Source organism: Mustela erminea, chromosome 10 (genome assembly GCF_009829155.1).
Source record: "Mustela erminea isolate mMusErm1 chromosome 10, mMusErm1.Pri, whole genome shotgun sequence".
In the NCBI taxonomy this organism is placed as follows: domain Eukaryota; kingdom Metazoa; phylum Chordata; class Mammalia; order Carnivora; family Mustelidae; genus Mustela; species Mustela erminea.
This window is the reverse complement of record NC_045623.1, coordinates 91,877,356-91,888,807: the sequence shown is the minus strand read 5'-3', so window position 1 is coordinate 91,888,807 and position 11,452 is coordinate 91,877,356. Positions and strand designations below refer to the sequence as shown.

The window sequence follows — 11,452 nt, the reverse complement described above, 5'->3', positions numbered from 1 at the left end:
TTTGTGTGTGTGTCTGGGTCCTCACGTCCTCTTATGAGGACACAGTCATACTGGATTTAGGGCCACCTAATGACTACGCTTTAACTTTACCTTTCTAAAGCCTCCCTCTCCAAATACACTCACATTATAATGTAAGGGGGTTAGTTAGGACTTCAACCTGTGGGGACCCAATTCAGTCTCAAAGAACCTACTAGTGCTGAAGGATAGCTGGAAGGCAGGCAGGCAGGGACAAGAGGCCCCCACCCTAAGAGGAAACCACCCTTGGGGCGCCTGGGTGGCTCAGTTGTTAAGCGCCTTCGGCTCAAGCATCCTGGGCTCGAGCCCTGCATCCGGCTCTCTGCTTAGCGGAAGCCTGCTTCTCCCTCTCCTATTGCCCCTGCTTGTGTTCCCTCTCTCACTGTGTCTCTCTGTCAAATAAATAAATAAAACCTTAAGAAAGAAAGAAAGAAAAAAAGAAAGAAACTACCCTTAAAAGGATTTTACGCCACCCTGGAAGGCGCCCTCCACCCTTTCCCATAAGGTAGATAGGGGACAAAAACCTGATTGGATGGCAGGGAGGATTAATCAAATTAAAACAGCCTGTCAACAAGCCCATAAAAACCCCTACACTTACAAACTTCAGTGCCAAATCTCCCAGTTTCCGTCTTACCCCCTACAGCTTTGTAACATTGCTTTGCTAACGTTCATTAAACCTTGCTTTGCTGCCCACCAGGCTATTTGGTCTACCTCTTCATTCTTTCTTCCAGTGGCATTACCAAGAACTGCAGGCACCAACAGAAAAAGTTCCTATAACACTAGGTATTTTTGTGAAGACTGAATTATCTAACGTGTTTAAAGCACTAATAAAAAGATTGGCATAATATATTTTCTGATATGGTAAATGCTAGTATTACGAGGTCCTACATAAAAAGATCCGGTCAGTTAAGTACAAGGGAATGTAGATAGGAATAGAAAAAGATAATTCTGCCAATTACGGTTCCTCGTTCCCCCTCTGATGGGTATCTCCATTGTTCTTCCAGCTCTTCTAAAAATAAGCCAACACAATGCCTGAAGGTAACATCTGCGGGGGACCTTTCTACAGGATGAAGAGCAAAACAGGCAGGTACATTTTTCTGTTGTTCTATTTGCCTGTGGCTATTATCTTTCTGACCATATTATAAGCTCCCTGAGGACTGTCTTAAACATCCCTGTATCCCTTACTCTCTCCAGGAACCCCCGTAGTGAGCACAGAGTCAGGGCTCAGTAAAAAAACCACCAAACCACTGTACAGTGTCTTTGTCATTGTTTACTTTTTTCTGAAAGGATTGATCGCCATCTAGTGAATCTTGCTATAAGACTGGAAAGGGGAGCGTCTGGAAATCCCAGATTGCGGCTCCCCTGTCTTACATATTTGATATTTGTATATGCAAAAACAGCTAGAAATCTTTGAGTTTGACAGCTCTTTCTTTAGTGATCAATTCAACTAAGCTCTTATTTTCCTTTATTGCCAAGAGATTTCTGGCCTTCCTATTGTTGACCTCATAGTGAATCTGATTCTTTTTTTTTTTTTTAAGATTTTATTTATTTATTTGACAGAGAGAAATCACAAGTAGTCGGAGAGGCAGGCAGAGAGAGAGAGAGAGAGAGAGAGAGAGGGAAGCAGGCTCCCCGCTGAGCAGAGAGCCCGATGCGGGACTCGATCCCAGGACCCTGGGATCATGACCCGAGCCGAAGGCAGTGGCTCAACCCACTGAGCCACCCAGGTGCCCCGTGAATCTGATTCTTATAGAGTGGAAAAGAAGTAAATAAAAGTGTATTGCAAATATTAGCAACCGTAAAATAAAAATGTGCAGTATGGTGAATGCAGGAACACAGCAGTGCCAAGAAGCTGGTATCCCTGTACTATAATACCAGACTTAATTTACTAAAAATTTGACTATTAAATTTTTTAAAGATTTTGTTTATTTATTTGACAGAGAGAGAGAGATCACAAGTAGGCAGAGAGAGGGGGGGAAGCAGCTCCCCACGGAGCAGAGAGCCCAATGCAGGGCTTGATCCCAGGACCCTGAGATCGTGACCTGAGCCGAAGGCAGAGGCTTAACCCACTGAGCCATAGGCTCCCTTATTAAATTTCTTTAAAGATTTTATTTATTTATTTGAGAGGGAGAGAGCAAAAAAGAGAGAGAGAGAGCAAAAAAGAGAGAGAGAGAGCATGATAAAAGTTTATTCTTGTATCCAAAAGTTTATTCTATGATGGAAATCTTCAGCTTTGGCAGAATATTGTTTTTAAACACTCAGCTGCTGTGCCCTTGGCCAAAGTGTGTGTGTGTTGCACATATACTTGGAACTTATCATTTGCCAAACTCTGGTTTGGGTGCTGATGATAAAGAGAGGAGACATAGTTCCGCCTTCAAAAAGTTGTGTGCGTTGGGGTGGGGGAAGGGGCACAGGAGAGGAGATGAGCATGTACATAATTACAATATAGTGGAAATATGCTAATAAGTAGAATTCAAGGAGCCTGTTTGCAAAGATCTGGGCCTAGGGGTTTGGGGGGCTCAGCAGTCCCCTAAAAGATTCTCAGATGGTAAGTGTTAAGTCCCACTAACCAGAAATGCTTCCTGGAAGAGGTAACAACACGTAAACTAAACCCTTGAGGAGAATCAGAGCTGGTTAGTTAAAAGGATTAAAAGTAGAGAGACTAGGGGCGCCTGGGTGGCTCAGTGGTTTGGGCTGCTGCCTTCGGCTCGGGTCATGATCTCAGGGTCCTGGGATCGAGCCCCGCATCGGGCTCCCTGCTCCGCAGGAAGCCTGCTTCTCTCTCTCTCTCTCTCTCTGCCTGCCTCTCTGCCTACTTGTGATCTCTGTCTGTCAAATAAATAAATAAAATCTTAAAAAAAAAAAAAAGTAGAGAGACTAGATGGGGAAGAGAAAGCAAAGGCTGGAAGGAAGGGAACAGAGGTTCTAGATCAAGTGGACAGAATATGTGGAAAGGTTCTGAGGAGAGAGAAAAAACACGGTCTTTTCTAAATCTGAAAGCATACAAACTCTTACACTTACATCTTTTGTTTTCTTGTTAATTTTATTTATTTATTTTAAGGAATCTCTGCACCCAAATATGGGCCAGAGATCACGAGTCACATGCTCTTCTGACTGAGCCAGCCAGGTGCCCTTATATTTTCAACTTACAAATACTTATGCTGGTAACCAGCCTCCAAGGTGACCCCCAAAGGTGCTCACCTAGTAGTATTCAGACTCTCATGCAGTCCCCTCCAACACTGAATACAGGTAACCTGTGTAACTAATAGGATAGTGTGGAGACTATGGTGTATGACTTCTTAAGTTAGGTCTTAAAAGAAACCATGGCTTCTGTCTTGCTCTCTTTTGGATCATTCGCTCTGGGGGAAGCCACCTGCCATGCCATGAAGGTACCCAAGCAGCCTACAGAGGGGCCAGTGTGGCAAGAACCTGAGGCCTTATGCCAACAGCCATGTGAGTGGACCTTCTTGGAAGGTCCTTCCAGGCCCAGGTGACTATAATCTAGGCCAATATCTTGAATACATTCTTTTGAAAGACCTTGAACCAGAACTATCCAAAGAAGCCATTCCAGGTTGCTGAGGCACAGAAAGAGTGGGTGATGACTCATGTTTATTGTTTCAAGTTGCGAAATTTGGGGGGTTATTCAGCAACAGATAACAAACACGCACACCGATGTGTTCAAAGACACCTTCCAGAGCAAAATGCAGCAGCTTTTGTCCATCAGGCATTTTCATTTCAGTTATGGGATTATTTTAGTCCGTAGCTTGCTCAGTAAATTTGTGCTGGGTTTTTGAGATATTTTACGAAGATTGTTATTCTGTTTTATCTAGGAAACACAAAAGCAGAGCTGAAGGAAAGAAGCAAAAGACAGAGATGGACGTGGGGATGAGAACAAAAGCTGTAAGGGGTGAGAGAATTACAAAAAGTGCACTTGCCTAAGGGATAGTTGTGTTAAGTCACCGTGACTCTAAAGGACAGAGGATAGTGGCAGCAGGTGGGACACGTCCACCATCAACAGTAATCAACAAGCAATGAGGAAAAGCAGTTGTGACATGGAGAGATCTTGGAATTTGTGCCTGAAGGATCAACAACAAGGTTGGCTGCCCGTTAGCTTTTTGAGCCTCAGGACTTACTTGAGGACTTAAAGACCAGACCTAGCAAAGAGCCACCAGTGGCTCACTGGGGATGGCTCCTTGGCTTTAAGACCCATTTTGATCTACACAGTGTCAAAATGAGCAGAAGCAAATACCTTCACTGCCAAGGATCCTCCCCTGCACGTATAGGGAGAAGGCTTATCTGCTCAGCAGATTTTTCAATGCGGATACTTCCTGATAGAATAAATGGCTATACTATTTCGAAGAACAGACTCACTCATTAGTAGAAATGCCTTTGGTGACTGATCCTTTTACTCATACACTCATTCAACAAATATTTATTGAGCTCCAAGAATGTGCCAGATACTGTTCTAGACACTAAGGCTTTAATGATGAATAAGAAATTCATGAAGTTTCATTGTTATTTTTAATGGGGGCAAAAACAATAAGCATGTAAGCAAACTAGATAACAATGTCAACTACGATCGAGTGCTGTGAAGAAAGAATAAAGCAAGGTAAGATAGAGTGAGTGGGGAGAGTGTCCTGCTGTTTGCAGAAGACTGGTCAGAAAAGGGCTTGTTTCAGGAAGTGATATTTGAGTCACCTCTCCGTAACTTTAGGTTTACCAACATACAGACAAGAAACTGACTTTGAAACCTAACCTGTTCTCAACTAGACCACATCTGTACTTCAGTGTGGCTGTGGCTTAGAAGTCTGTGAAGTCTGAAAGAGGGAGCAGTAAACAAATCATAAGGGATTTTTAAACCACAGTAACTAGCTTAGGCTTTATCTAGAGGACAATGGGGAGCCACAGAAAGGTTTTAAGTTGGGGATCAAAAGGATCAAGATTATTATCTTAGAAAATAACTCTTGAGGGGCACCTAGATGGCTTAGTCAGTTAAGCATTTGAGTCTGGCTCAGGACATGATCTCAGGATCCTGGGATGGAGCCTTGAGTGCGAGTGCGGCTCTACCCTCCGTGGGGAGTCTGCTATCTCTTTCCCTCTGCCCCTCCCGCTGCTCGTGCTCGTGCTCTCAAATAAATAAAACCTTTTTTTAAAAAAGAGAATAACTCTCAATATAGGGCTGAGACATGAACCCTGAAGGAAGGGGAAATGGTTAATAGGTTGTTGCTGCAGTGATCCAGATGGCAATCCAAATTAAATTAAAGAGACAATGGGGCTAGAAGGCAGGCAACAGAAATGAAAGGCAAGATCTGGTGTTTGTAGAGTATGAAGAAGACAGAAGAATGATGACAGGGAGAAAGGTAGGCTCGTTTACTGAGAATGGGAAACATAGAGGGTTGAGGCAAGTGAAAGAAGATAAATTCAGTTTGGGACATGTGGAGTGTGAGGTGTCTACAGGACATCCCAAGTGATTGTAATAAGAAGTTGCACATAAAGTTCTGGGGCAGAGCTGTGTCTGTGATAAATAGGTTTGGGAGATGAACTGGTCATTGAAACCAAGAAAGGACAGATAGGTCATCTTTTTTGAGTGAAAAGTAAAAGGGGTCAATGACAGAACTGCAAGGAAAGCCAACATTTATGGGATTGGCAGCAAAAGGGTAGAGACAGCAAAGAAAAGATAAAAAACACAATGACTGATCAGAACCAGTGAGAAACATCAGTGAGATGTGGGGCACTGTGATTTCACAGTTCCATCTGGTCAACTCGCGTGTTCTGTGGAAGCCAGTCACTTCCCCATCTTTGACCCCCTGACAAAGCTGTTCATTCAATAAATTTCATTGAGCCTCTACTATGTGCCAGACACCGTTCTGCTAGAGACACATTAGTGAGCAAAAAAAGACAAATGCCCTGACTTGAAGGAGTTTACATTGTAGTGTGGGGTACATATAAGAAACAAACATTAAAGGGGTGCCTGGGTGGCTCAGTGGGTTAAGCCTCTGCCTTTGGCTAGGGTCACGATGTCAGGGTCCTGGGATTGAGCCCCACATGGGGCTCTCTGTTCAGCAGGGAGCTTGCTTTCCCCCTCTCTCTCTCTGCCTGCCTCTCTGCCTACTTGGGATCTCTGTCAAATAAATAAAATCTTAAAAAAAAAAAAGAAACAAACATTAAAAATAGGTATTATAGGGTGGTTAATGGTATGAAAAAAAAAAGTAGTTAAGAGGCATCAGGAGTACAGAAAGGGTGTATAAGCATTTCCAGTGGAACAGGCAGAGTAGACCCCATTGACTTGGTGATACTTAAGCAAAACCTTGAAATTTGCCAGGTATGTATCTGGGGGTAGAGCATTCTAGACAGAAGGTACAACCAGGGCAAAGGTCTTGAGGCAAGAGCAAGCTTAGGAAGTCCAAGCAGTGAGGAGTGCTAGGGTGCCAAGGAGGAAATGAAAGCAGCAGCAGAGGAGCATCAGGAAGAATTTTAGCCTTTGTTGTGGGAAAAGAGAGGGATTTGGATTTTGAGCTTAGGAGTGACATGTCTAAGGTTTTCTAATAGGGTCAGTCTGCTGCGTTTAGAACAGATACTGAGTGGCAAGGGCGGAAGCAGGGAGACCAGTTAGGAAGCCGGTGCAGAAATTGAGGCAAAAGATGAGGGCTGTGTGGGTTTCCGGCTAGTCTGGAAGTGGGATGGAAGGGAAAGAAAAGATGAGAATGACATCAAGGCTTGTGTCCTAAACAAAGGAAAAGAAGTAGCCATCAACTTAGGCAGCAGACTGGGAGGAGCAGATGGGTTTTCTGGGGTGTGCGGGGAGGGAGGGAGAGAAGGGTAGGAATCAGTTCAGTCCCTAGACTGGTTAAATTTGTGATGTCAACCCAAGTGGGAATGTCCAGCAGGACGCTGCCTGTACGAGTTAAAGGTGGGGAGAGAAGTCTGAGCTAGAGGTCCATGAAGCTGTCGGCATCGAACTGGTACTTAGAGCCGCGGGGATGAACAAATACACAGGATGGAGTGGGGTGCCTGAAGGAAAGGGAGGAGCGAGCGGGAGTGCCTGCGTGTGTGTGTGGGGGGGGTAACTTTATGAAATATGGCCAGAGGGACACCAGCCTTCGGGCGCTGGGCGGCAATGTGGCGCCATGCATGCGATTTGGAGGCCCTCTGGGCCAGAGCAGGGCGACGAGGCGGCAGGGCGGCCCACCAGGCCCACGCCCAGGCTCAGGGCCACCGTTCTCCCGCCCGCTTCCTGCCCCGCGGCCGAAGCCGAAACTCCTCTCCCCGGCATTTTCAGCTTCCTCCCCCAACGAATGAGCACTGTGAAGATGCCGGCCTGCCCAGGGAACGGCCACAGGGCAGACTTCATTCATAACTATACAGCTCGGCTGCTTTAGAGTCGAGCTTAATAACTCGTAAAAGCAACACAACCACAACTTTTACGAGGACACGAGAGGCCGGCAGGCTCTCTTCCGCGCGCGAGCCGCCTCGCCCGCGTCACTCTGAGGTAACAGCCTTTCTCTTCAATCGCTCCATGGAACCCCCGGGGCGGGAGGCCTCCTCCACTACGGGTCGAAGGATGGGTCAAGTCACGCTGCGCGAACAAGGCTGATCCAGCGCCACAAAAGGATTCGCAGGGCGGGGCGACCCGACGACACTCTCTCTTGTTTTCATTGGCTGCGATCGCGAGACTCTCCTCCCGGACTGGCCACTTGGGAGCCTCGGAGACCGCAGGAGCCCGCCCCCTTGGGCGCGCGTGCGCACGCGTGGCGGGTGCTCACCTCACTGAGCAGGCGCGGCCTCGTGTCGGCTGAAGGGGCGGGTGGAGCGGCGCGCGTTGCGTCCCGGCGCTCGGCTTTCCCTGCCGGTCCCGCCCTCCGTCGCGGCGGCGCGGTGTATCTTGGGATAGGGAGCGATCTCCGAGCGAGGCAGCAAGATGGACGCGGGATTCTTCCGCGTAAGTAGAAGCGCGGGGATCTGGGGTGAGGTGAGGGGCTCATCGGTGAGGCCCAGCAGGGGGCCTAAACTCGGGACGGTGTGGTCAGCGAGGGGAGGCTTCGAATATCCTGAGGATCTTCCGTGCCAGCGGACGCTCCCCCCTGCCCTGCGGCGGAGACCGGTGCGCCCCTGCGCAGTCTCCTCCTCCGGGATCGTCCCCCCTACGCGGCAGCGACGGTCGCCGGAAAATGGCGGCGGGAATGGGCCGGAGCGGTACCCCGCCGCCCGCCTGCCTGGTGGGGCCTGCAGGCCGAGCTGCGCGCGCCGCCGGGTCCTGGGGCCTAGTTGGGCCGCGAGGAGGAAGTCCCTGGGGGGAGGCCGAAGGGAAGCCCTGAGGTGACTGGCGGCGGGAGGATCCTGGAGAGTACGGTTTTGGGGGTACCGCCCCAGGAGAGCTTGTGAGGGAGGACAGGAAACGGCGTTCAGCGGCTTTTCTTGAGAGAGCAGCGCCGACTCCCCCCCCCCCTTCTCCCTCCTGGTCCTAAGTCTTTGCGAAGGCGCGGGGTCAGAGTTCGCGGGAACTCCCGCCCAATTTAATATTCCTTTAGGGAGGGGAACTCGGATAATAGGTAGTTGGAATGTTTGAATCTGAGACTCTCTAAGGGCAACGGGTGCAACACAAAGTGTGCACGTGTATAGGGGCCGGGACAAGGGGGGGATCAACTCTCCTTACCGCAAACCGGTGTCTTCCCCGCCCCCACCCCCCGCCCCGCGCTTGTTTTACTCTTTTGAAGTCCACTGGAGGAAAGGGGCCTCTTACCTAGGTTCTCCCCGGGCTGCGCGCCCAGCACCTGCAGGCGTCGAAGTTGGTGCTCAGGGCCCAGAGTTTCTCAGGCTGGGACTGCTGGAACCTGTTTGTGCCATATTCCACTCCTGTAGGAAATGATTACCTCGTAGAGATTTAGGTGGGTGGGAAGTGACACTAAGGACTAGAGTTTGCAAATGCTTTTTGATGCAGAGGGACCGCATAGAGAGACCAGTGGTTTTGGTAGAAATTTATACTTTGTGTAACGTTGGTTGGCTCTTTCCACTCCCTGGAGCATATAATTCTCGGTTTGCGTGTTTTTCAAGGGAAAGTTGGAAGAGGGGGAAGACCAAGACTTTTTAAAGAACATAATTCTTGCCATTCTAAAGCCAATATTGAAATTCTTTAATTGAATTTAACTGTGCCAACTTATTTTTCACCAAAAGTGGCCAGATTATTCTAAGCATCTACTTAAAATAAGCAATGTTTGTTCCTATCCTTTGCAAATGATACTGTAGTTATTTCTGTAATGATAGTTTCAATTGAGAGTTTATCAGATTTTCATTCTGTTGATGAATTCGTTTTCTAATTTCCATCAAAATATTTTGCAGTGAGTACTCAATAGTCCCGTGATCCAAATGTAGTATTTTGACACAAAGGCCTATTTTTGATTTCTGTTGGCGGTTATTTCCAATGGAAAGGAATTCCATAGAAAAAAAGGTGGTCAGTAAATTTTTATAATAACATTTGCTTTTAGTGTTAGTAAAAACTTGGAAGCAAAGGGTTCGTGTTTTTATATACTACCTATAATTGCGTAGAGGAGTTGGCTGGATTTAAACTCCCAAGTTAAAAGAATTTAGGGAGTTACCTTGTTAGTACAGCCAGCCAGATAGTAAACTGAATTTTTCAGTCCAGATAGAAATGATAGCTTTCATTTGCTGAATTTCTGCCATATGCGAGTTACTTTACATACGTTATTTTTGAGATACGCAACCCTTGCAAAGTAGATTTTGGCAAGTAAGGAACCGTTCTCAAAGAGGTTAAGGAACTTCTTTTGAATTATATGGCTTAAGTAGTGGCAGAATTGGGGTTCTAATCCAGGTTCTTTACCTTCCAGTAATGATCCAGGTTCTTGATCATTTTCCAAGGGACATTGGCCAGTTTAGTGCAGTCAGTAGATTTCACATCATGTAGCCATTTATTTTTGTTATTTGGTCCAGTTGTAATGGCCAAATAAATGCAGACTAATTAGCGATCACTTAATGGTCTCAAATAGTATTTGTAAGCCCTTGTTTTTCCAAAGTTATTGCTGAAATTGAGTGAGTTAATTAAGGTAAACCTGTATTTTTCCTGCATTCCAAGTTCTTCAAGTTGTGAAAACAGTCCTAGGGTGATTTTCTTTTTCCTTTTCACCCTGTTTATACGTGTTGCCACAGTAATTCTGTAAGCATGCTACTTACTGGTTGTCACAAGAGGATGAAATTTAGTGGTCTTGTTTGGAAGTACATATTTAGTAAATATTTCAGTGTGTTCTTATTTATACAAAAAACCTTAAAAGTCTTTTAACTTAGAAAAAAGTTTAAAAAGATACACATCAAACTTTTTTGTGGGGGAGGTGCTAACTATGTTATAAACAGCTATATTGGTTGATTTGTTACAGTGAGCTTGTATTTTAAAATACAGTCAAGTTTTTTAAACGTGCTTCGTTGGGAAAAGAGTATACATTCTACTATGGTTGTTAGCTGTGGTGTTTTTATTTACTTGATCACTGTTTTCTTCTGTAAAGGTCATAGCCATCATTAGCTGCTAAAAAGTAAGCATTTAACTTTGAACTCTTAATTAAAATGTGTTTCTTTTTCTGCAGGGAACAAGTGCAGAGCAGGATAATCGGTTCAGCAATAAACAGAAGAAGCTACTGAAGCAGCTGAAATTTGCAGAATGCCTAGAAAAAAAGGTATTCTGAATAAAACTGTTTTTGCACCTTTATGACACAGTTGATTCAGACATTTTGGGACTGTTTTAATTAAACATTTTCCACTTTTTAGCAACAGTGCATGCAGATTAGCATAACCACACAAGAATGAGCCATTTTGTACCATGCTACATCAAAAAATTTCATAAGTTGAAAAGGAATTTGGTTGGACAGAATTCTTAAGTGAGCTTTCTTTTAGAATTATGAACCTTGTACTCAAGAATTTCTTGCATGTTTTATCAGGTGGACATGAGCAAAGTAAATTTGGAGGTTATAAAGCCTTGGATAACAAAACGAGTTACGGAAATCCTTGGGTTTGAAGATGATGTTGTGATTGAGTTTATATTCAACCAGCTGGAAGTGAAGGTAATAATATACAAGTGGCTCTTCTGAATATGTGACATAATTTTGTGAATCTATGGAAAACGATTTTTCTATGGAGTACAAATATAGGAGGGTTATTTTACAATGTTTGTTGTGAAAAGAATTCACTTTGTAAACAACTATTAAGCCTGGAAGTTTAGTGAAGGTACATAGTTTTGAAAGCTACACAGGTGAAAAATCAAACTTACTGTTTGTAATTTTGCTGTTACATGTTAAGTTACTTTGACAGCAATTTTCTAATGATAATGTGATTTATGATTTAAAAGGCCTGAACCAAAATGGAAGTTATTCCTTGCGTCTGAAGTATAGCACCATCACCTTATTAGGTCACAGCAGAGTGAGTGTCCCAATGTCGC

At 45.2% G+C, this 11,452-nt stretch overlaps 1 protein-coding gene across 15 annotated transcripts in view; it reads left to right on the top strand.

The window, feature by feature from the left end:
* Nucleotides 1–7,794: 7,794 nt before the first annotated feature.
* The window catches only part of SRRM1 (serine and arginine repetitive matrix 1), a 30,840-nt gene continuing 27,182 nt past the window's right edge, over nucleotides 7,795–11,452 (top strand). For 6 of the 15 annotated variants that reach the window (XM_032361660.1, XM_032361659.1, XM_032361656.1 and 3 more), the window contains exons 1-3: nucleotides 7,796–7,954; nucleotides 10,605–10,694; nucleotides 10,956–11,078. In XM_032361660.1, the coding sequence (XP_032217551.1) occupies nucleotides 7,934–7,954; nucleotides 10,605–10,694; nucleotides 10,956–11,078 (234 nt within the window). In that variant the 5' untranslated portion in view covers nucleotides 7,796–7,933. Of the gene's footprint in view, nucleotides 7,955–10,604; nucleotides 10,695–10,955; nucleotides 11,079–11,362 lie in introns of those variants that run through there. The other 9 variants (XM_032361655.1, XM_032361654.1, XM_032361653.1 and 6 more) reach the window with 4 other exon arrangements.